This window comes from Coregonus lavaretus (assembly GCF_964263955.1).
Source record: "Coregonus lavaretus genome assembly, chromosome: 18".
Taxonomy (NCBI): domain Eukaryota; kingdom Metazoa; phylum Chordata; class Actinopteri; order Salmoniformes; family Salmonidae; genus Coregonus; species Coregonus lavaretus.
In genome coordinates, this window is record NC_140005.1 from 9,884,362 (window position 1) to 9,910,341 (window position 25,980).

A 25,980-nucleotide genomic window follows, 5' to 3' on the forward strand; every position below is an offset into this window, starting at 1 on the left:
AAAGCTAACATTAACTAAAACGCTAAAAGTTGTCCGTGATGAGATTCAAACACGCACCCTTTGCGTTGCTAGATGTTTGCGTTATACAACCACCCTCCTTTTGATTTTGCCTTAAGTAACCTATTTCATGTAACCATACCAAATGTAACATATACTCATATGTTTCCCAGACGTATGTTTACTATTTTATGTCTAGTCTGAGACCAGTCTGGGAAACCGGCCACTAGGGGCAACAGTGAGCATTATCTTCAAGTAGGCATTCGTTTTGTTAGGGCGTTGTGGACGGCGTCTGCCTCTGGTTCAAAAGGTTGCATGTTCGAATCCTGCGATTTGAAAGCTGTTTTTGTTTTAAGCTTATCTCAAACCTTCATTCGGCATTAAACAACCTTGGAACGGTAGAGAAGTAACCAAACACTTCCAATTTTGACATTTGGGAAACATGGATGAATGTCTTAATTCTGACGTGAGACAGAGCTTTTTATAAGACATGGTGGAATCTCCCACTAGTCCATGCCTCCACCAATCCAATGCTTTTAGATTTGTGGGAAGTAGCAGAGGAAGAGGCGAAGTGAGAGGATTTAGACATTCATCCATGTACTCCTGAGTGGCGCAGTGGTCTAAGGTACTGCATCGCAGTGCTAACTGTGCCACTAGAGATCCTGGTTCGAATCCAGGATCTGTCGCAGCCGGCCGCGACCGGGAGACTCATGGGGCGGCGCACAATTGGCCCAGCGTCGTCCAGGGTAGGGGAGGGAATGGCCGGCAGTTGATAGAGCATGGCGTTTGCAACACCAGGGTTGTGGGTTCGATTCCCACGGGGGGGGCCAGTATAAAAAAAATGTATTCACTAACTGTAAGTCGCTCTGGATAAGAGCATCTGCTAAATGACTAAAATGTAATTCTGGCAACTTAGTTGTGCCTGTTGTTCACACACGTATCTGCCCTCTCATTGGCTAGAATGGTCCCACCTGCTCTCGCCTTCCTTCAATCATTGAGGACATGTATTTCCATGGTTAGAGCAGTCACTCGGCTAGCTTGTCAATTTAATCATCTTTGGAAGTAGTGAAAGAGTGTACACTTCAGGAGATTGTTGGGACGCACCCTCTGTGTGTGGACACTTGTCAGAAAGCATTGACCATCTTCGCCACTCATAACTGCCTGTGTTGTGTTCACTAGGCATGAAATGGAAGAAGTGAAACAGGTAGGGACTATCTGAACCTGTTCAATAAGAAACATTTTTTGGGACACAAGATGCATTTATTTGATTTTTATACCCAAATGTTGAAAACATATCAAAAAGGTATGCAATGCTGACAAAATACACTTCAAAACAAGCTGCTAAAAACAACAAGTAACAAAAACATTAACTGGATTTTTTTCTCTCAACATAATCATAGTATCTATCCTTTTGCATTTTAATACAAACTGCTATTTTTCATCCACTACTCTTCTATGCATCATACCCTACATGGTACAGGTCCTATTCAGTAGCAGGCATACAACTAACATTAGCGACATTAGCCTTAAAACAATCAATACAATGCACTTGTAGGCTACAACATCGCAGCAGCTAGCATACTTTTAATAGAAAAACACAACATGTTTCAATGGGAGTGAAACAGTGCTACGGTGTTGATGCTGGCTAGCAGACCTACCCGGTACAGTACGTTAGGGTTGGAGGGAGCAGCGCGTGATTGGCTGTCCTCTGTGGCTCATTGTCTGTTTTTCTGGATTCCATTGGCTGCTGGTCTTTCTCTTCAGCCCCTCCATCCATTTAATGCTAGATAGCCCAGAGGAGGTGGACCAGTAACAGGAAGGTTGCTGGTTCAAGTCCCGGGCTGGGTGACGAAGAAGTGGAACGGGGATGGCCATGACACCTAATGTAGTGTCATCCTACTGGAATAAGACTGGGAAGTGGGAACCAGAACTAGATCTGTCCTTCCAAAGAGGCTTTCTTTACCTTCAACAACCAGATCCTAGCATGGGCCTAGCCTGCTCAAACAGCACTATGGTTAACTAGCGGCAATGGAAGGAACACTAAACCAGCTGAGAGTTCCATTGCAGGTTCCACCTAAGTGCATCAGCTATGAGGACTGCATTGACTGAGTTATGAGGTGGATGAGAGGGAACGATACAGGATAAGAGATGTGCCAGAGACATGACTGGTGCTGGCTCGGTCCTTTGGGAATGTACAGTGGTAGTTCCACTGTTTGTTTGCCCAGTAACATCGAATTGTGGTTAAACATTAACACAAAATGACAGGCACATTGTTTACATCTTAGTTAGGAGTCACTGACATCACTTGAACATGGAAGGACATTGTTATAAAGGGGCAGGGTTCTAGACGCTGGGGGAGGGCTGAGGGGCGGCGGTGGGCGTGGCCTGTCGGGGGAGGGTGTACATGGCACCCAGGAACTGGTCTGCGATGCGTCCCGCCTCTCGCAGGCCGCTGAGCAAAGCGCCGTGCACCGTGGCCGGGTAGTTCCGGATAGTGTGCTCGCCGGCGAAGAACAGACGTGGGACGGGCTGCGAAGGAAAGGGGGGAAAGAAAGAAATGACAAACATCAAAACGACAAACTCATCAGCCAACACAGAAATATGACTGTTCCCATTAATCAGTGTTTCAACATCAAAACGACCCTAAAACATCTCGGGAACGACTCGGTTTAGTCCAATAAATGTGGGTTGGCTAAGGAGGATGAGATTTGCGAACATGCTCTGGTCGTTTCGTGAATGAGATCGGGCAAATGTTTTTTTTTAAAATAAAAACACGCAGAACAGCTTTCTGGCGTGTGATAAATTACAGTATTCTCATTGGCTTAGAGCGATGGGGGGATTCTGATGATTTAATAGATGGGGGCTTTACACTCTTTATGAATAAAGACAACATGCTTAGGGCCTTTACCACTCCATTCACTGCACACCAATCAAAAGTGGGATGCCAGTAGAGTACAGAAAAAGTAGTGGAATATGTTAATAGGTGAAACCCTATTGCTTTTGTTCTGGTTCATTATATATATATTTATTTTTATTTTTTATTTTTAGGGGGTAGATCAGCTTTACTATTTCAGATAGATTGTAACTTCCATCAATGTAATTGTCTGCATCACTTCCAATCCCCCATATGTTTTTTTCACTCGCAAATATATATATATATATATATATATATATATATATATATATATATATACATACATACAGTGAGGGAAAAGTATTTGATCCCCTGCAGATTTTGTAAATTTGCCCACTGACAAAGAAATGATCAGTCTGTAGGTTTATATGAACAGTGAGACAGAATAACAACCAAAAAAATCCAGAAAAATGCATGTAAAAAATGTTATAAATTGATTGGCATTTTAATGCGGGAAATAAGTATTTCACCCCCTCTCAATCAGAAAGATTTCTGGCTCCCAGGTGTCTTTTATACAGGTAAAGAGCTGAGATTAGGAGCACACTCTTAAAGGGAGTGCTCCTAATCTCAGCTCGTTCCCTGTATAAAAGATACCTGTCCACAGAAGCAATCATCAATCAGATTTAGGGCTGAACGATTAATTGCATTCGCGATAATATCGCGATTTGACTGAACGCGATTTTCTAATCGCAACGTGCGCGATTTGAGGTGGTCACGTGACGCGACTTTTCATGCTGTCCAGCGCAATGGCCTCTTGCTCGACGGAACAGTCAGAAACTGACACAGCTGATACTTTAATATCGAAGAGGAACAGCACGTCGGTGGTGTGGAACTATTTTGGTTTTAAAAAAGAAGATGCTGAGCAGCGTCAGGTGTTGTGCAGAGCATGCCGTGCTCCGATTGCTACTTCACGGGGTAACACTACAAACCTGTTTCAGCACTTAAAAAAATACCACAAATCAATGCATGACAGTTGTATGACCAAAATGCCGAGCATCAGTGCGCGAGACAAGCCAAATACCTCAAGACAGGGATCACTGACAGAAATGTTCGAAAGTGTCACTCCGTATGAACGTAATTCAAAACGGCACGGAGAAATCACTCGGACAATAACCGAGTTCATAGCCAAAGATATGATGCCTCTCAGCACGGTGACCAAGCCTGGGTTCATGGCATTAATACATACGCTTGATAAACGTTACAGTATACCCTCCCGCACATACTTCAGTCAGACTGCCATACCGGAGCTGTACAAAAAGTGCAAAGAGAAAGTCGCCGCGGAACTTAAAACGGTGGAGTTTTTTGCTAGCACTACTGATATGTGGTCAAGCCGCACAGCTGAGCCGTACCAGAGTCTTACAGTCCATTTTATTGATGAAGATTTCAACCTCCGAGCTCGCTGCCTACAAACTACCTACTTCCCAGACGATCACACAGGGGAAAATATTGCAGCCGGCCTGAGAGAAGGGCTTGTCAGCTGGGATCTCCACGAGGAGAATCACGTCTGCATCACGACGGACAACGCGTCGAATATGGTGCTTGCTGCGCGGCTTAATGAATGGACGAGGCTCCAATGTTTTGGCCACAGATTACATCTTGCCATTGGTAAGTTATCGTGTGTGTGTGTGTGTGTGTGTGTGTGTGTGTGTGTTTGTGTGTGTGTGTGTGTGTGTGTGTGCGCGAGTGCGAGAGAGAGAGATGCGTCGATTAGTAAAGCTGAATATACAAATATATATAAATGATATTATATAAATCGGATGGGATTAAATAAATTCATACTTCCACTCCTTTTCTAATATGTAAATTCATTTTACTTGCTTATATCATATGTCTGTCTGTGGTGGAATGCCCACCTGCATTTTTTTTCTTTTCTTGTTTTTGTTTTTTACATGTTTTTTTAGTGTTTATGAGAGAGAGAGAGAGAGAAAGAGAGAGAGAATTGACATGCAAATAAAGACCCTTTGAATTGAGAGAGAGAGAGAGGATGTGTTGTGGATGTGTGTATTTCAGAATTACAGCTAATTTGAGTGTGTAATAGTGAGAGCCTTGTATCAAAACTCAAATTGTGTGTAATACACTACTTTTTTTTCTTTTAGAAAATGCACTCAAAGATGACAGAGTGTCAAGGGCAACAGCACTGTGCAGGAAGCTGGTGGGGCACTTTTCCCACAGTTGGAAGAAGAAAGCAGCCCTGACGGAGGCACAGAGAGAGCTCAAACTCCCTGAGCACAACCTCATAACGGAGTGCCCAACAAGATGGGGTTCTAAAGAAATGATGATTGCCAGAGTGCTTGAACAGGCCAAAGCCATTTCTCAGGTATTGTCTGGAGATCGATATGCACGCTCCCTTATCCCAACCTGGCAGGATATTGACGTGTTGGAGTCGATTCACAAGGCACTGCATCCTCTACTGGAGTTTACTGATGCTCTTTCTGGAGAGGAGTATGTAAGCATCTCCTACCTCAAGCCAGTTCTCCACCTTTTTGCCACATCAGTCCTGGCTGAAGATGCTGAGGACACTGACCTGACTAAATCAATAAAAACCAAAGTCCTAGCATACCTCAATAACAAATATGGAGACCCAAACATCCAGGAGCTTTTGGATGTTGCCTGTTTCCTGGACCCTAGGTTCAAAATACAGTACATCAGTACAGACAACATCCCTGCTATCAAGACTCGTCTGAAGACAGAGATAGTAGACTTGGCACAACGTACATATCATTGGGTAAATAATTATGTATTTCACAAAAACAAAAATTTTCTGTAAAATCTAACTGGAAAACTAATGGCTGTTGTTTTCATCTAATAGGAGAAGAGGTCTCGTACTGAAACTGTTCAGATGCCTCAAAGTGCACAGTCCTTGGGGGAAAAGACGAAGAGGTCTCTTGGCAGTTTTTTCAAGACCAGTTCAGCCTCTCCTTCTTTGCCTGTAAATCTTGAAGATGTCGCAGAGGCAGAGATAAACAATTACCTGATGACTCCTACCATTGATGGAGAAGATGATCCATTGGCTTGGTGGAGGGTGCACAAGATCAGCTACCCACAGTTGTGCACCATGGCACGCAAGTATCTTTGTGTACCTGCTACAAGCGCTCCCTCAGAGCGTCTTTTTAGCACAGGAGGGAATATTGTGACTTGCACTCGCTCAGCCTTGAAGCCAGAAAAAGTCAATATTCTGGTTTTCTTAGCAAAAAACCTGTGAGCCACTGAGAACAGAACTGTTGGATAAGTATGGCTGGCAGTGCCATACTCGTAGTGAACTTTAGTCTGTGTGGTGTGTTATTGTTGTGTACTTGAGATAAGTGAGGCTCATCTATTTTATATTATAATATTCAAATCGTTTATAAAAAATAGTTTGTCTAAATTAAAAGTGCATTTCTCATTTTTTATTTATAACTTTATTTACTTTGATTTTACAAAATATTTTCAAAGCAAATTCCTTGTTTCAGTTGTGTGAAATGTTACTGACTTGGGAGCAGTAAGATACATACAATTTAAAATTATTTTTTTCTTAAGACTGTACCTTTTGCACACAGTGTTTACAAAGTTCATGCCTTTGTTTAAATTATTTAAATGCACAGTGGCAAAGCCACAGATGTTTCTGTAATGAGCAGTTCAATAAAAATGTCATTTATTTCAAGTCATACATGTTTGAATTTAATTCTAACAAATAGACCCAGCCTATGGGAAAGAACATTTCACACTAAATGTATATACTATTGTGTTGGTCATATTTAAATCATTCATTATGTTTTGTAGGGGAAAAAGGATAAATAAATTAAATCGCATATTAAATCGCAATCGCAATATTGGGGGCAAAAAATCGCAATTAGATTATTTTCCAAAATCGTTCAGCCTTAATCAGATTCCAAACTCTCCACCATGGCTAAGACCAAAGAGCTCTCCACTGATGTCAGGGACAAGATTGTAGACCTACACAAGACTGGAATGGGCTACAAGACCATCGCCAAGCAGCTTGGTGAGAAGGTGACAACAGTTGGTGCGATTATTTGCAAATGGAAGAAACACAAAATAACTGTCAATCTCCCTCGGCCTGGGGCTCCATGCAAGATCTCACCTCGTGGAGTTGCAATGATCATGAGAACGGTGAGGAATCAGCCCAGAACTACACGGGAGGATCTTGTCAATGATCTCAAGGCAGCTGGGACCATAGTCACCAAGATTTTTTTGTTGTTATTCTGTCTCTCACTGTTCAAATAAACCTACCATTAAACTTGATCATGCAGGGGATCAAATACTTTTTTCAGCAGGGGATCAAATACTTTTTTCCCTCACTGTACACACACACATCCTTTTTTAAATTATATTTCCCTTCATTACTTTCCAACCCCACCACCCCTTCCCCAATTGGAGTAAACTAGTGAACAACAACACTTAGGCCTCTACTTCCAGCCCATACATACTATATACATTTTATGGACACAGTCAAATTCTACAATAATTATATTTTGTTTCTTTTTACTCCTGAACTTCCTCCGATCATTTTCATGATGTCCATCTGGTTTGCTTCTACATGCCATATTTTTCTAACTGTGCTCTTTCACAAAAGCTCTCAACCTATAACCTATATACGTATTATGGACACAGTATGCTTTACATTAGTTCTTGTTGTTATTAGTTGTTGTTATTAGTCCCATCCTTCAGCTCCATTCAACACCTCACATCTATCTCTTAACACCATCCATATTGGATTTCTATTTGCCATATATTTTTCAACTGTACTGTGATGTTTTACAAAAGTTCTGAACCTTTCTATTCTCATTGTTTCTACAGATCATAAATTGAAAATAAACATTTTTGCTAAAAGTATTATTATATTATTGATCGATTGACTATGACTTTTCAGATCACCCAGTAGTGCTATCTGCAGGGTTAGCTCCAGGTAAATATTGCAATCCTTTAGCCATTCCTGGACCTGTGTCCAAAAACAAGCTACAAATGGACAGTACCAAAACAAATGATCTAATGATTCTGTCTCTCCGCAGCAAAATCTGCAGAGCTGGGAAGATTGTATCCCCCATATAAATAACATTCTATTGGTAGCAAGAATTTTATATAATAATTTAAAGTTTTGAATCCGGCGTCGTTTTGCGTATCAATTCATAAACACTATGCCATGGAATCGGTACGTCAAAAATCTCTTCCCAACTATTTTGCAATCTATATGGGACGGCTGTCAATCCTTTGGTTCATTATTATTATTATTATAATACCGATTCCTCAGGTCCGCCATGATGGATTTTCCACCATTTTGAATTTTGTGATAAACACTTTAAAAAAATTATTCTGGCACCAAATGACCGATCTGCACGAAAGTTGATGTGGTATCTATGGACAAAGGTCTCTCAATGCAATATTTTCCAGACTAGGGCGGCAGGTAGCCTAGCGGTTTAGAGCGTTGGGCCAGTAACGAAAAGGTTGCTGGTTCGAATCCCCAAGCCGGCAAGGTGGAAAAATCTGCCATTCTGCCCTTGAGCAAGGCAGTTAACCTCCAACAACAACTGCTCCCCGGGCGCCTATGACGTGGACGTCGATTAAGGCATCTCCCGCACCTCTCTGATTCAGAGGGGTTGGGTTAAATGCGTAAGACACATTTCGGTTGAATGCATTTCAGTTGTGCAACTGACTAGGTATCCCCTTTCCCTAAAACAACATTGACCAATAAACATTTCACATGGGAGCGCACATACAGTGGGGAGAACAAGTATTTGACACACTGCCGATTTTGCAGGTTTTCCTACTTACAAAGCATGTAGAGGTCTGTACTTTTTATCATAGGTACACTTCAACTGTGAGAGACGGAATCTAAAAAAATCCAGAAAATCACATTGTATGATTTGTAAGTAATGAATTTGCATTTTATTGCATGACATAAGTATTTGATCACCTACCAACCAGTAAGAATTCCAGCTCTCACAGACCTGTTAGTTTTTCTTTAAGAAGCCCTCCTGTTCTCCACTCATTACCTGTATTAACTGCACCTGTTTGAACTCGTTACCTGTATAAAAGACACCTGTCCACACACTCAATCAAACAGACTCCAACCTTTCCACAATGGCCAAGACCAGAGAGCTGTGTAAGGACATCAGGGATAAAATTGTAGACCTGCACAAGGACAACAGGACAATAGGCAAGCAGCTTGGTGAGAAGGCAACAACTGTTGGTGCAATTATTAGAAAATGGAAGAAGTTCAAGATGACGGTCAATCATCCTCGGTCTGGGGCTCCATGCAAGATCTCCCCTCGTGGGGCATCAATGATCATGAGGAAGGTGAGGGATCAGCCCAGAACTACACGGCAGGACCTGGTCAATGACCTGAAGAGAGCTGGGACCACAGTCTCAAAGAAAACCATTAGTAACACACTACGCCGTCATGGATTAAAATCCTGCAGCGCACGCAAGGTCCCCCTGCTCAAGCCAGCGCATGTCCAGGCCCGTCTGAAGTTTGCCAATGACCATCTGGATGATCCAGAGGAGGAATGGGAGAAGGTCATGTGGTCTGATAGACAAAAATAGAGCTTTTTGGTCTAAACTCCACTCGCCGTGTTTGGAGGAAGAAGAAGGATGAGTACAACCCCAAGAACACCATCCCAACCGTGAAGCATGGACGTGGAAACATCATTGTTTGGGGATGCTTTTCTGCAAAGGGGACAGGACGACTGCACCGTATTGAGGGGAGGATGGATGGGACCATGTATTGCGAGATCTTGTCCAACAACCTCCTTCCCTCAGTAAGAGCATTGAAGATGGGTCGTGGCTGGGTCTTCCAGCATGACAACGACCCGAAACACACAGCCAGGGCAAGTAAGGAGTGTCTCCGTAAGAAGCATCTCAAGGTCCTGGAGTGGCCTAGCCAGTCTCCAGACCTGAACCCAATAGAAAATCTTTGGAGGGAGCTGAAAGTCCGTACTGCCCAGCGACAGCCCCGAAACCTGAAGGATCTGGAGAGGGTCTGTATGGAGGAGTGGGCCAAAATCCCTGCTGCAGTGTGTGCAAACCTGGTCAAGACCTACAGGAAACTTATGATCTCTGTAATTGTAAACAAAGGTTTCTGTACCAAATATTAAGTTATGCTTTATCAAATACTTATGCAATAAAATGCAAATGAATTACTTAAAAATCATACAATGTGATTTTCTGGATTTTTGTTTTAGATTGCGTCTCTCACAGTTGAAGTGTACCTATGATAAAAATTACAGACCTCTACATGCTTTGTAAGTAGGAAAACCTGCAAAATCGGCAGTGTATCAAATACTTGTTCTCCCCACTGTATATGCCTATAAATCAGTCACGGATATTCGAATCGTAATAAAACTTGGTACACATGCTGCAAACTTAACATATGCAAGTACATACAGATCGACCACACGGTGGCGCAATAACGAGCACATTTCTATATCTCTTGATCTGTCTGACTCAGAGTGATGGAATTTGGCACACATGCTCAAGGATATGAGTCTAGCTAACCTGTAAAGTATGGTTGAGTTCGTCCACATTGTGGCGCTGTCGGACAGGAAAAAACAATGTTGGCTCAGAGCGGCCATATTGTTTCAGCCAGAGTTTTGCGTTTGAAGATGTGCATCCATAGATGCTATATGCCAAATTTGGTGCCGATTGGTCCAGTGGTTCTGGAGAATAAGACTTTTAAAGTCGTCAGCATCATTGAAAATGGTCAAAAATACTTCAAAATCAAACTGATCATGCAATTAATTTCATGATCAGTTTGATTTTGAATTCTGATATTTGGCAAGTGTGGTAAACATTACAGAAGTAACTCGTCCTAGGGCAAAGTGATACATTTTCCCTGATCGTGGCACAGTGGACACATAGCGTAACCCCAGCATTGCTGCTTGCAGCTATTTTTATGTATGTAGTGTTTACAGCCTTAATCCCAAAGCAGAGTACAAAGTGGTATAGGGTAGTACAGCGTAGTATGTAGTGTATGTGTTTTCCACTGAGCGTACTTATTGACCCAGGACTAGGCTTAATTTGTATCTGGGAAACTGTCTCGCAATGTATCGTATTTCTTAGTGGTCCCATGTGTTAGTGGTTACCTGTGACGCTCCGGGGATGGCAGGGCCAGGTGTGATGGGCTGGGCCATGAGGTCATAGTCGTTACCGGAGGAACCGGCCGCCACGTACGAGTAGGAGCCCCGCGCCCAGGGGTCGGCACGCCAACGAGTCACCACCGTTTCCTTGGGCTGCCGTGACAAACAGAAAGCGGCGAGTTTCCATGCCGATATTAGATTCCAGTAAACGTGGTTGGGAAACACTAAACAGTTCCAACCCTAACCAACATGAATAACTACATATGACACGTTTTTCATGATGTATTTGACTGGTGGTTGGAGCTCAAAAAAATAAAGGGAACACTAAAATAACACATCCTAGATCTGAATGAATGAAATAATCTTATTAAAATCCTTTTTTCTTTACATAGTTGAATGTGCTGACAACAAAATCACACAAAAATTATCAATGGAAATCAAATGTATCAACCCATGGAGGTCTGGATTTGGAGTCACCCTCAAAATTAAAGTGGAAAACCACACTACAGGCTGATCCAACTTTGATGTAATGTCCTTAAAACAAGTCAAAATGAGGCTCAGTAGTGTGTGTGGCCTCCACGTGCCTGTATTCACATTTACATTTACATTTTTAGTCATTTAGCAGACGCTCTTATCCAGAGCGACTTACAGTTAGTGAATACATTTTTTTTATACTGGCCCCCCCCGTGGGAATCGAACCCACACCCCTGGTGTTGCAAACACCATGCTCTATCAACTGAGCTACATCCCTGCCGGCCATTCCCTCCCCTACCCTGGACGACACTGGGCCAATTGTGCGCCGCCCATGAGTCTCCCGGTCGCGGCCGGCTGCGACAGAGCCTGGATTCGAACCAGGATCTCTAGTGGCACAGTTAGCACTGCGATGCAGTGCCTTAGACCTCCCTACAACGCCTGGGCATGCTCCTGATGAGGTGGCGGATGGTCTCCTGAGGGATCTCCTCCCAGACCTGGACTAAAGCATCCGCCAACTCCTGGACAGTCTGTGGAGCAACGTGGCGTTGGTGGATGGAGCGAGACATGATGTCCCAGATGTGCTCAATTGGATTCAGGTCTGGGGAACGGGCGGGCCAGTCCATAGCATCAATGCCTTCCTCTTGCAGGAACTGCTGACACACTCCAGCCACATGAGGTCTAGCATTGTCTTGCATTAGGAGGAACCCAGGGCCAACCGCACCAGCATATGGTCTCACAAGGGGTCTGAGGATCTCATCTCGGTACCTAATGGCAGTCAGGCTACCTCTGGCGAGCACATGGAGGGCTGTGCGGCCCCCCAAAGAAATGCCACCCCACACCATGACTGACCCACCGCCAAACCGGTCATGCTGGAGGATGTTGCAGGCAGCAGAACGTTCTCCACGGCGTCTCCAGACTGTCACGTGCTCAGTGTGAACCTGCTTTCATCTGTGAAGAGCACAGGGTGCCAGTGGCGAATTTGCCAATCTTGGTGTTCTCTGGCAAATGCCAAACGTCCTGCACGGTGTTGGGCTGTAAGCACAACCCCCACCTATGGACGTCGGGCCCTCATACCACCCTCATGGAGTCTGTTTCTGACCGTTTGAGCAGACACATGCACATTTGTGGCCTGCTGGAGGTCATTTTGCAGGGCTCTGGCAGTGCTCCTCCTGCTCCTCCTTGCACAAAGGCGGAGGTAGCAGTCCTGCTGCTGGGTTGTTGCCCTCCTACGGCCTCCTCCACGTCTCCTGATGTACTGGCCTGTCTCCTGGTAGCGCCTCCATGCTCTGGACACTACGCTGACAGACACAGCAAACCTTCTTGCCACAGCTCGCATTGATGTGCCATCCTGGATGAGCTGCACTACCTGAGCCATTTGTGTGGGTTGTAGACTCCGTCTCATGCTACCACTAGAGTGAAAGCACCGCCAGCATTCAAAAGTGACCAAAACATCAGCCAGGAAGCATAGGAACTGAGAAGTGGTCTGTGGTCACGACCTGCAAAACCAGTCCTTTATTGGGGGTGTCTTGCTAATTGCCTATAATTTCCACCTGTTGTCTATTCCATTTGCACAACAGCATGTGAAATGTATTGTCAATCAGTGTTGCTTCCTAAGTGGACAGTTTGATTTCACAGAAGTGTGATTAACTTGGAGTTACATTGTGTTGTTTAAGTGTTCCCTTTATTTTTTTGAGCAGTGTATATAAATAAAATAACTAGAACGGATATTACGATTCAAGTCTACGTTCCGTGATGGGAGGACCGGTGGCGGCCATATTTTTATGTACAAAACAAGCAAATTCACACATACCTGAGGTACTGCGCTGCTTCCGAAGATACCTTTAAGGATGGCGAGGCAGCGTCCAACAATAACGTCGTCGCTGATGTTCTCCATGATGCCGGCCGCCTCTCCGGCCATCAGCGCCAGCAGTATGGGGGCTGGGAGGGGGAAAAAACACATGGGTCAATTTCGCAGTAACACTGTCAAAAAGGCATGTGAAAATGCAGTTGTGTAAAGTAACTAAGTAAAAATACTTTGAAGTACCAATTAAGTCGTTTTGTGGGGTATCTGTACTTTACTATTTATATTTTGGACAACTTTTACTCCCCTACATTCCTAAAGAAAATCTGTACTTTATACATTTTCCCAGACACCCAAAAGTACTCGTTACATTTCAAATGCTCAGGCAGGACAGCAATATGGTACCAATTCACGGACTTATCAATGTAACGCTCTGTCATCCCAACTGCCTCTGTTATGGTGGACTTACTGAACACAAATACTGCGTTTGTAAATGATGTCTGAGTGTTGGAGTGTGCCCCTGGCTATCTGTAAAGAAAGCAGCAAGACAATTGTGCCGTCTGGTTTGCTTAATCTATGGAATATGATATATGGCATTTACTTTTACTCAAGTATGACAATTAAGTACTTTTCCCACCACTGTACTTAAATACACTACCGTTCAAAAGTTTGGGGTCACTTAAATGTCCTTGTTTTCCATGAAAACATACATGAAATTAGTTTGAATAGGAAATATAGCAAAGTGAATAGGAAATGTAGTCATTGAAAAGGTTAGAAATAATTAGTTTTAATTGAAATAATAATTGTGTCCTTCAAACGTTGCTTTCGTCAAAGAATCCTCCATTTGCAGCAATTACAGCCTTGCAGACCTTTGGCATTCTAGTTGTCAATTTGTTGAGGTAATCTGAAGAGATTTCACCCCATGCTTCCTGAAGCACCTCCCACAAGTTGGATAGGCTTGATGGGCACTTCCTACGTACCATTCGGTCAAGCTGCTCCCACAACAGCTCAATAGGGTTGAGATCCGGTGACTGTGCTTTGCTTTGGGTCATTGTCCTTGTTGGCTCCAATCAAGCGCCGTCCACAGGGTATGGCATGGCGTTGCAAAATGGGAGTGATTACCTTCCTTCTTCAAGATCCCTTTTACCCTGTACAAATCTCCCACTTTACCACCACCAAAGCACCCCCAGACCATCACATTGCCTCCACCATGCTTGACAGATGGCATCAAGCACTCCTCCAGCATCTTTTCATTTGGTCTGCATCTCACAAATGTTCTTCTTTGTGATCCAAACACATTTGTCTGTCCATAACTTTTTTCCAATATTCCTCTGTCCAGTGTCTGTGTTCTTTTGCCTATCTTAATCTTTTATTTTTATTGGCCAGTCTGAGATATGGCTTTTTCTTTGCAACTCTGCCTAGAAGGTCAGCATCCCGGAGTTGCCTCTTCACTGTTGACGTTGAGACTGGTGTTTTGCGGGTACTATTTAATGAAGCTGCCAGTTGAGGACCTATGAGGCGTCTGTTTCTCATCTTGCTCAGTTGTGCACCAGGGCCTCCCACTCCTCTTTCTATTCTGGTTAGAGACAGTTTGCGCTGTTCTGTGAAGGGAGTAGTACACAGCGTTGTACGAGTGCTTCAGTTTCTTGGCATTTTCTCGAAAGGAATAGCCTTCATTTCTCAGAACAAGAATAGACTGACGAGTTTCAGAAGAAAGTTATTTCTGGCCATTTTGAGCCTGTAATCAAACCCACAATTGCTGATGCTCCATATACTCAACTAGTCACAAGAAGGCCAGTTGTATTGCTTCTTTAATCAGCACAACAGTTTTCAGCTGTGCTAACATAATTGCAAAAGGGTTTTCTAATGATCAATTAGCCTTTTAAAATGATAAACTTGGATTAGCAAACACAACGTGCCATTGGAACACAGGACTGATGGTTGCTGATAATGGGCCTCTGTACGCCTATGTAGATATTCCATTACAAATCAGCAGTTTCCAGCTACAATAGCCATTTACAACATTAACAATGTCTACACTGTATTTCTGATCAATTTGATGTTCTTTTAATGGACAAAAAATTGCTTTTCTTTCGAAAACAAGGACATTACTAAGTGACCCCAAATTTTTGAATGGTAGTGTATATTTAAAACCAGATATTTTTATACTTTACCTCAAGTAGTATTTTAATGCGTGACTTTCTCTTTTACATGAGTCATTTTCTATTAAGATATCTTTACATTTACTCAAGTATGACAATTGAGTACTTTTTCCACCACTGTGAAAATGTAGTCGTGTTCATTCAGAGAAGGAAATTCTGTCCCAAGTCAAAATGAGTGACTACATCCAAATATCACCACGTCTCTAACTCAGTTGCTTCTAAATCCATCCTCTCCCTGTTTCCTCCCCTTTATCTGCACGGGAGAAGACGTTACAATTTACAACTAAATGGTGGAGGAAGCTTATCATCAGGCTGGCTTTCACCTGGTCAGTTCTTTCTGATCAGTGCAATGAAGGAGATGAAAGGATAGACTATTAAAAACAAAAGAAAAAGTCAAATTAGGCCCATCACAGTTCAGAGAGAATTGACTGGTTCACTGTGCTCATCTTTAGAGCTGGGCCGTATACCGTATTTTACAATATACCGGTGTTGATGCACGGACCGGTTTGGGTTTTTACTTTACCTTCTATAACGGTATTTGAATGTTTGGTTTGTTAAATGTGATATGCCGTGTGTAACGTCCATGTTTATAGTTTACTTCGCTACTTGATTCATCTCTCTCCGCTCTCCCTCCATGTTGTTCCTAGAGCACGAGACTCCTGTTCAGTCTCTGCATGGTCATTGCAGCACATGCAACAATGTTGATGACAACGATGCTGTTTTCAACTTACTTCTTAATATAAATCCACTAGCGTAATATAATTACACTATTAGTTTGTGTTTCTTACATCTGCAAACAGCTAGTTTGTATTTTCTTAGTAAGTTGGGCCTAAACCTTGTTAGCCGCTAATTGCTAATACTAATCGCTAGCTAGCTAATAAATGGACTGAGTCAGAGCAAATGTAACTAGCTATACAGCCTGATAATACCAGTGGTGGTGTAGTCCTACATCTGCATGTTGTTTGTGCAACAGTATCTTCTAAATCAAAGAGGAATACGCAAAACAAGACTATGTTAGCTACATGAAGTAGCTAAGAGAAAACATTCAATTTAGCCATAGATTAGAGAGTCCCCTAGGAAACACTTGTCAACACTTCGGTTCCTACCCTGTCACAATAACTCCTCCCTGGAATTTTCATTTGTTGTCATGTCAAACACTATTCAAAGTGCCCATTATTATATTCTAACTATAGAATTTGAATAATCATTCAATTTCCATAATTCCAACAGTTCACGCAAGTGTTTTGCTCTAATTCACAAGTCAAATCACAATTGCAACATTTAGTTAAAAATAAGGCCTAGATTATTTGACCATATCGTGCAGCCCTACGTGGCAGTGTGGAAATTATCTCAAATGAGTGCAGGAAATGCAAAAATTGATGAAAATGCTTAATTTTGTGGGGGAACGGTTGAATTGAACAGTGGGAAAGACCCATTGAAATCACCCCCCTTATCCACATCAACGGGACCGCAGTGGAGAAGGTGGAAACTTCAAGTTTCTTGGCGTACACATCACCGACAAACTGAAATGGTCTACCCACGCAGACGGTGTGGTGAAGAAGGCGCAACAGAGCCTCTTCAACCTCAGGAGGCTGAAGAAATTTGGCTTATCACCTAAAACCCTCAAACTTTTACAGATGCACAATTGAGAGCATCCTGTCGGGCTGTATCACCGCCTGGTACGGCAACTGCACCGCCCACAACTGCAGGGCTCTCCAGAGGGTGGTGCGGTCTGCCGAAAGCATTACCGGGGGCAAACTACCCGCCCTCCAAGACACATACAGCACCCGATGTCACAGGAAGGCCAAGAAGATAATCAAGGACATCAACCACCCGAGCCACTGCCTGCTCACCCCGCTACCATCCAGAAGGCGAGGTCAGTACAGGTGCATCAAAGCTGGGACCGAGAGAATGAAAAACAGCTTCCATCTCAAGGCCATCAGACTGTTAAATAGCCATCACTAGCACATTAGAGGCTGCTGCTGCCTATTGAAATCACTGGCCACTTTAAGAAATGGAACACTAGTCACTTGAATAATGTTTATATATCTTGCACTACTCATCTCATATGTATATACTGCATTCTATTCTATAATATTCTTCTGTATCTTAGTCCATGCCGCTCTGTCATTGCTTGTCCATATATGTATATATTCTTAAATCCCATTCCTTACTTTATTGTGTGTATTGGGTATATGTTGTGTAATTGTTAGATATTACTGCACTGTCGGAGCTAGAAGCACAAGCATTTTGCTACACCCGCTATAACATCTGCTAAACACGTGTATGTGACAAATACAATTTGATTTGATGCCACCCTAGGGTCACGCACAACTCATAAAGCACATTTCGAACTTGTATTATTCAAAAACAGAAAATACTGTCTAATATTTTTGGGGGGCCGTGACATATTTTGCCCATATCGCCCAGCCCTACTCACCTTTGTAGAGGTTCCAGAAGAGGAAGAGTTCTCCCCTGCTGGCTGTAGTACTGCCCACATGACCAAACAGGTTCACACTGGGGTCCCAGAACACACGGTCAAAGCACAGCACCACCTGGTGACGGGAGGGACACACAACATCAGCATGAGTGACTCAATACACCCCACAACCACACAGATACCAGTCAACCCGAGTCTAGTCAGTCTATTCAGGACAGTTTCCCAGGCAAAGTTTGGAGTTGAGCAATGAGTCGAATATAAGTGAATAATTAGGCAATAAGCCTGGTTTGATGCCCTGTGGGGAGGTAACAGAACAGGTAGGAGCAGGGAGCCAGAGGAAGGGGAATTATGTGCTCTAGGCCTTTCTGATGACACTAGTAATCAAAAAGAACCCAGAAGTGTCAGATGAATCAGAATTGAACTGTTTTATAAGAGACACCCGAGGGAAAGCTGGAACCGGACCAAATGTGAGAAGTCTGAGCAACTGCATTTCAACATCGTTCCAACCCACAGTATTAAAAGCAACTGAATTATATAATCTCTATGGTTCCAACTGACTGTTCTATATTCGTGAGAAGTTGTTTAAGACCCATTTCACGCACATTAATCTTTTCATATACAAACGCTGTCATTAGAAACAGTTGCTCCATTCAAGTGATCCAGAGACAGAGCTCCCTCTGGTGGCCACGAGGCACCACAAACAGCTCTCATTGCATAATAATGCAGCATTTTCTGCTGCAGCCGAATTAGCAGATTGAAACTCTGCAGTAGATGATGCACATCAGGGCTCAGGAAGAAAAAGAGGGGAGAGCGTGGAGGAGGACTCTGATCTGATTACTAACAGATTGCCAAAACACTCACTCACCCGCACACCTTCCAACTCAACCTCCCTCCCTCTCTCTCTCTGGGTTGATATAAAGCAGGATAAATAGCTATTTTGGGGAGAGAGGTAACCTTGTCCTTGTTTATAAATGAAGCAATACAGAGTTGGTTACAATTCCAAATTTCATCCTCCAGAAAAGCCAGAACAAATAAAACCGCAAATAATATGGCTAAACTCCAATGTACTAATAAAATGTATAAGGGAGGTACCATGTTTATGACTGACATTGTAAATAAGGACTGTAAAATTGTTACACAAGCAATTGAAAAGGTGTATGGAGATGTGTATGCTCAATACAAAAGTATAACCAACTCATCGCAGCTCTGGCACAAAAATGGAAGAGGCAATTGCTCAAAAGCAAAAGGAATAAATTGGTGGTCTGCCTCCAATGAAAAACCATCCATGGCTTAAAATGACTTGTATAAATCGTAAAATATATCAATTTCAGTTAGGGTCTATAGGTTTGACAACTATGCTGCACCAAATTCAAGACAGTTGGGAACAGTTCTTTGATGTCCCAATACCATGGCAACGGGTTTATGAACTGCTATACAAAACCACAATTTACGCATCGATCCTTTCTTTTCAATTTAAACTATTATATAAAATTCTCACCACAAAAATAATGCTTAATATATGGGGCTTTGGACAGTCAGCCCTGTGCAGACTGCCATGAGGGATCATCATCAATAGATCATCTATTTTGGTACTGCTTTTGGCATCAGGGCAAGGAGTGGTTGTTAAGTCATAATGTCTTGTGTTCACATGGACCTACAAACAGTACTGTTAGGAGATCTGGAAAACCATAATCAATGGGAAATATGATTATACTCTTAGGTAAAGTGTTTATTTGTAGGGCAATCTCTGTAGAAATGGTACAAATAGAGGTTCAAGACCCTCGTAAGAAATCAGTAAAATAGAAGGATGTGTTGCAAAAGGAAATAGTAAAATGATAATGTACTGGGAAAGATGGGTTAGTCTGAACATCTGAGGGTTGGAATTAAGACTGGAGTGATTCATTGATTGGCCGATACACGTGGAGTCCAGTGCGCTTAAGAAAATATTGGTATGTATGTATGTATGTATGTATGTATGTATGTATGTATGTATGTATGTATGTATGTATGTATGTATGTATATACAGAACCAGTCAAAAGTTTGGACACACCTACTCATTCAAGGGTTTTTCTTTATTTTTACTATTTTCTACATTGTAGAGTAATAGTGAAGACATCAAAACTATGAAATAACACATATGGAATCATGTAGTAACCAAAAAAGTAAACAAATCAAAATATATTCTATATTTGAGATTCTTCAAATAGCCACCCTTTGCCTTGATGACAGCTTTGCACACTATTGGCATTCTCTCAACCAGCTTCACCTGGAATGCTTTTCCAACAGTCTTGAAGGAGTTCCCACATATGCTGAGCACTTGTTGGCTGCTTTTCCTTCACTCTGCGGTCAGACTCATCCCAAACCATCTCAATTTAGTTGAGGTCAGGGGATTGTGGAGGCCAGGTCATCTGATGCAGCACTCCATCACTCTCCTTCTTGGTAAAATAGCCATTACACAGCCTGGAGGTGTGTTGGGTCATTGTCCTGTTGAAAAACAAATGATAGTCCCACTAAGCCCAAACCAGATGGGATGGCGTATCGCTGCAGAATACTGTGGTAGCCATGCTGGTTAAGTGTGCCTTGATTTCTAAATAAATCACAGACAGTGTCACCAGCAAAGCACCCCCACACCATAACACCTCCTCCATGCTTTACAGTGGGAACTACACATGCGGAGATCGTCTGTTCACCCACACCGCGTCTCACAAAAATACGGCAGTTGGAACCAAAAATCTCCAATTTGGACTCCAGACCAAAAGACAAATTTCCACCGGGCTAATGTCCATTGCTCGTGTTTCTTGGTCCAAGCAGGTCTCTTCTTATTATTGGTGTCCTTTAGTAGTGGTTTATTTGCAGCAATTCGACCATGAAGGCCTGATTCACACAGTCCCCTCTAAACAGTTGATGTTGAGATGTCTGTTGCTTGAACTCTGTGAAGCATTTATTTGGGCTGCCATTTCTGAGGCTGGAAACTCTAATGAACGTATCCTCTGCAGCAGCGGTAACTCTGGGTCTTCCATTCCTGTGGTGGTCCTCATGAGAGCCAGTTTCATCATAGCGCTTGATGGTTTTTGCGACTGCACTTGAAGAAACTTTCAAAGTTCTTGAAATGTTCCGTATTGACTAACCTTCATGTCTTAAAGTAATGATGGACTGTCGTTTCTCTTTGCTGATTTGAGCTGTTCTTGCCATAATATGGACTTGGTCTTTTACCAAATAGGGCTGTCTTCTGTATACCCCCCCCCCCCCCCCTAACTTGTCACAACACAACTGATTGGCTCAAATGCATTAAGGAAAGAAATTCCACAAATTAACTTTTAAGAAGGCACACCTGTTAATTGAAATGCATTCCAGGTGACTACTTCCTGAAGCTGGTTGAGAGAATGCCAATAGGGTGCAAAGCTGTCATCAATGCAAAGGGTGGCTATCTGAAGAATCTCAAATATAAAATATATTTTGATTTGTTTAACACTTTTTTGGTTACTACATGATTCCATGGGACCACGCAGCCGTCATACCGCTCAGGAAGGAGACGCGTTCTAGAGATGAACGTACTTTGGTGCGAAAAGTGCAAATCAATCCCAGAACAACAGCAAAGGACCTTGTGAAGATGCTGGAGGAAACAGGTACAAAAGTATCTATATCCACAGTAAAACGAGTCCTATATTGACATAACCTGAAAGGCCGCTCAGCAAGGAAGAAGCCACTGCTCCAAAATCACCATAAAAAAGCCCGACTATGGTTTGCAACTGCACATGGGGACAAAGATAGTACTTTTTGGAGAAATGTCCTCTGGTCTGATGAAACAAAAATAGAACTGTTTGGCCATAATGACCATTGTTATGTTTGGAGGAAAAAGGGGAGCGCTTGCAAGCCGAAGAACACCATCCCAACCGTGAAGCACGGGGGTGGCAGCATCATGCTGTTGGGGTGCTTTGCTGCAGGAGGGACTGGTGCACTTCACAAATTAGATGGCATCATGAGGAAGGAAAATTATGTGGATATATTGAAGCAACATCTCAAGACATCAGTCAGGAAGTTAAAGCTCGGTCGCAAATGGGTCTTCCAAATGGACAATGACACCAAGCATACTTCCAAAGTTGTGGCAAAATGGCTTAAGGACAACAAAGTCAAGGTATTGGAGTGGCCATCACAAAGCCCTGACCTCAATCCTATAGAACATTTGTGGGCAGAACTGAAAAAGCATGTGCGAGCAAGGAGGCCTACAAACCTGACTCAGTTACACAAGCTCTGTCAGGAGGAATGGGCCACAATTCACCCAACTTATTGTGGGAAGCTTGTGGAAGGCTACCTGAAACGTTTGACCCAAGTTAAACAATTTAAAGGCAATGCTACCAAATACTAATTGAGTGTATGTAAACTTAGGAAGAGTTCAGAAATCAATATTTGGTGGAATAACCCTGATTTTCAATCACAGCTTTCATGCGTCTTGGCATGCTCTCCACCAGTCTTTCACATTGATGTTGGGTGACTTTATGCCACTCCTGGCGCATAAATTCAAGCAGCTCAGCTTTGTTTGATGGCTTGTGACCATCCATCTTCCTCTTGATCACATTCCAGAAGTTTTCAATGGGGTTCAGGTCTGGATATTGGGCTGGCCATGACAGGGTCTTCATCTGGTTGTCCACCATCCACACCTTGATTGACCTGGCTGTGTGGTATGGCGCATTGTCCTGCTGGCAAAAACCAATCCTCAGAGTTGGGGAACAATGTCAGAGCAAAAGGAAGCAAGTTTTCTTCCAGGACAACCTTGTACGTGGCTTATTTCATGCGTCCTTCACAAAGACAAATCTGCCCGACTCCAGCGTTGCTGAAGCACCCCCAGATCATCACCGATCCTCCACCAAATTTCACAGTGGGTGCGAGACACTGTGGCTTGTAGTCCTCTCCAGGTCTTCGTCTAACCATTAGACAACCAGGTGTTGGGCAAAGCTGAAAATTGGACTCATCAGAGAAGATGACCTTACTCCAGTCCTCTACGGTCCAATCCTTATGGTCTTTTGCAAACCTCAGCCTGGCTCTTCTTTGCTTCTCATTGATGAAGGGCTTTTTTCGAGCTTTGCACGACTTCAGCCCTGCCCCTAGGAGCCTGTTTCGAACCGTCCTCGCCGTGCACTTCACCCCAGCTGCCGTTTGCCATTCTTTTTGTAGGTCACTTGATGTCATCCTACGGTTGTTGAGTGACATTCGAATGAGTTGGCGGTCATCCCGGTCAGTAGAGTCGTTTTCGACCCTCTGCCGGTCTGTAGCTTTGTTGTCCCCAATGTCTGCTGCTTGACCTTGTTCTTATGAACCGCAGTCTTTGACATTTTAAGGATGGAAGCACCCTGACGCTAACTGTATCCCTCTGCCAGTAAAGCCAGAATTGAACCCTTCTTTTCCTCACTCAAAACTTTCCCTTTCAACTCTTTTGGCATGGTCAATAGTTATTTTTTGATTAATATTACTTTTGAGGTACTATTAGCATTGTGTTTGCCATCCAGCTGGTCCTATTGCAAGAGGATAGTGATGACCACAGCAGTGGTTTTTATACTTTTCCTCGTTAAATAAGATTTGGTTCAGGTGATCACCTAATCAGTACCTAATTCAGTAGAATGAGGTGTGCCTGTGTTGGAATTCAACAGACACTGGAATGGAATGGCTGTCATACATGTAGAGATGCTGATTGAAGAAAAATTTGTAGTGGTCTCTTAATTTTTTCCAGAGCTGTATATATATATGTGTATGTATATATGTATATGTGTGTGTGTATATGTATGTATGTGTGTGTGAGGGATTTTCAGTACCTTGTTTTTGCAGCAGGACTCCCAAAGGACTTGCACCTCAGTACAAACACCAAACATAACAGAGACGCAAAGTGTTACAACACCAATTGGAGGATTGTTCTGTACCTTGTTGAGGTTTCCAAAGCCCATCCTCTGGATAGCTGCGGTCTTCCACTCGGGCAGGGGGGGAACAAACTGTACGGCGGGGGGCTGTTGCTTCATGACACCAAGAGGTAGGGTGCACAGCACCGCGTCACACTTGTATATGAATGTCTGGGTGGTGGAGCGCGTGTTCACTGCTATGACCTCACAGCCTGGAGATATACACATGGTTAGTCAAACAAGTTTAACACACACACACACACACACACACACACACACATAAACAAAAGTGACACACAGATTGACAAACAAAAGACAGCTACCCACACACATCCTGTAAACTTACCAGAGGCGGTGTATCGGACCTGTCGTACTGCTGTGTTCAGTTTGATGTCCAGGCCCTCGGCCAGAGCCACAGGGACACAGGAGTAGCCGTTCCTCACTGTCAGGTGGCTGCCTGTGAACTCAAAGTCATCGTCCTGGACAGGAGAGAGAATACACAACAAAACATGGGTTATATATGGTTTACAGGGACTAAGGGAGAGAGGGTTATATATGGTTTACAGGGACTAAGGGAGAGAGGGTTATACAGTGGGGAAAAAAAGTATTTAGTCAGCCACCAATTGTGCAAGTTCTCCCACTTAAAAAGATGAGAGGCCTGTAATTTTCATCATAGGTACACGTCAACTATGACAGACAAAATGAGAAAAAATCCAGAAATTCACATTGTAGGATTTTTAATTTATTTATTTGCAAATTATGGTGGAAAATAAGTATTTGGTCAATAACAAAAGTTTCTCAATACTTTGTTATATACCCTTTGTTGGCAATGACACAGGTCAAACGTTTTCTGTAAGTCTTCACAAGGTTTTCACACACTGTTGCTGGTATTTTGGCTCATTCCTCCATGCAGATCTCCTCTAGAGCAGTGATGTTTTGGGGCTGTCGCTGGGCAACACAGACTTTCAACTCCCTCCAAAGATTTTCTATGGGGTTGAGATCTGGAGACTGGCTAGGCCACTCCAGGACCTTGAAATGCTTCTAACGAAGCCACTCCTTCGTTGCCCGGGCGGTGTGTTTGGGATCATTGTCATGCTGAAAGACCCAGCCACGTTTCATCTTCAATGCCCTTGCTGATGGAAGGAGGTTTTCACTCAAAATCTCACGATACATGGCCCCATTCATTCTTTCCTTTACACGGATCAGTCGTCCTGGTCCCTTTGCAGAAAAACAGCCCCAAAGCATGATGTTTCCACCCCCATGCTTCACAGTAGGTATGGTGTTCTTTGGATGCAACTCAGCATTCTTTGTCTTCCAAACACGACGAGTTGAGTTTTTACCAAAAAGTTATATTTTGGTTTCATCTGATCATATGACATTCTCCCAATCCTCTTCTGGATCATCCAAATGCACTCTAGCAAACTTCAGACGGGCCTGGACATGTACTGGCTTAAGCAGGGGGACACGTCTTGCACTGCAGGATTTGAGTCCCTGGCAGCGTAGTGTGTTACTGATGGTAGGCTTTGTTACTTTGGTCCCAGCTCTCTGCAGGTCATTCACTAGGTCCCCCCGTGTGGTTCTGGGATTTTTGCTCACCGTTCTTGTGATCATTTTGACCCCACGGGGTGAGATCTTGCGTGGAGCCCCAGATCGAGGGAGATTATCAGTGGTCTTGTATGTCTTCCATTTCCTAATAATTGCTCCCACAGTTGATTTCTTCAAACCAAGCTGCTTACCTATTGCAGATTCAGTCTTCCTAGCCTGGTGCAGGTCTACAATTTTGTTTCTGGTGTCCTTTGACAGCTCTTTGGTCTTGGCCATAGTGGAGTTTGGAGTGTGACTGTTTGAGGTTGTGGACAGGTGTCTTTTATACTGATAAGTTCAAACAGGTGCCATTAATACAGATAACGAGTGGAGGACAGAGGAGCCTCTTAAAGAAGAAGTTACAGGTCTGTGAGAGCCAGAAATCTTGCTTGTTTGTAGGTGACCAAATACTTATTTTCCACCATAATTTGCAAATAAATTCATAAAAAATCCTACAATGTGATTTTCTGGATTTTGTTTTCTCAATTTGTCTGTCATAGTTGACGTGTACCTATGATGAAAATTACAGGCCTCTCATCTTTTTAAGTGGGAGAACTTGCACAATTGGTGGCTGACTAAATAAGGGAGAGAGGGTTATATATGGTTTACAGGGACTAAGGGAGAGAGGGTTATATATGGTTTACAGGGAC

At 43.1% G+C, this 25,980-nt stretch overlaps 2 protein-coding genes across 5 annotated transcripts in view; one reads left to right on the forward strand and one right to left on the reverse strand.

Annotated features, from left to right (window-relative positions):
- Window positions 1-1,241: 1,241 nt before the first annotated feature.
- The window catches only part of LOC311145758 (lysine-specific histone demethylase 1A-like), a 42,507-nt gene continuing 17,768 nt past the window's right edge, over window positions 1,242-25,980 (reverse strand). For all 4 annotated transcript variants that reach the window (XM_084182048.1, XM_084182049.1, XM_084182050.1 and 1 more), the window contains 6 exons: window positions 24,093-24,225; window positions 23,771-23,958; window positions 17,858-17,972; window positions 13,265-13,392; window positions 10,987-11,133; window positions 1,242-2,526 (listed from right to left, as the gene is read on the reverse strand). In XM_084182048.1, the coding sequence (XP_084038174.1) occupies window positions 2,341-2,526; window positions 10,987-11,133; window positions 13,265-13,392; window positions 17,858-17,972; window positions 23,771-23,958; window positions 24,093-24,225 (897 nt within the window). In that variant the 3' untranslated portion in view covers window positions 1,242-2,340. The remainder of the gene's footprint in view (window positions 2,527-10,986; window positions 11,134-13,264; window positions 13,393-17,857; window positions 17,973-23,770; window positions 23,959-24,092; window positions 24,226-25,980) is intronic.
- LOC311145759 (E3 SUMO-protein ligase ZBED1-like) lies at window positions 3,947-6,556 on the forward strand. Its single transcript, XM_084182052.1, has 3 exons — window positions 3,947-4,516; window positions 5,008-5,636; window positions 5,721-6,556. Exons 1-3 carry the CDS (start codon window positions 3,958-3,960, stop codon window positions 6,111-6,113), a joined length of 1,581 nt encoding a protein of 526 aa, XP_084038178.1. The 5' UTR covers window positions 3,947-3,957; the 3' UTR covers window positions 6,114-6,556.

Excerpts from the sequence above, each read along its gene's own strand:
- LOC311145759 (XM_084182052.1), top strand. The coding sequence starts at position 3,958 with ATGTTCGAAAGTGTCACTCCGTATGAACGTAATTCAAAACGGCACGGA. Across the intron at positions 4,517-5,007 it reads CAGATTACATCTTGCCATTG|AAAATGCACTCAAAGATGAC; the intron begins GTAAGTTATCGT and ends TTTTTCTTTTAG. Across the intron at positions 5,637-5,720 it reads CACAACGTACATATCATTGG|GAGAAGAGGTCTCGTACTGA; the intron begins GTAAATAATTAT and ends TTCATCTAATAG.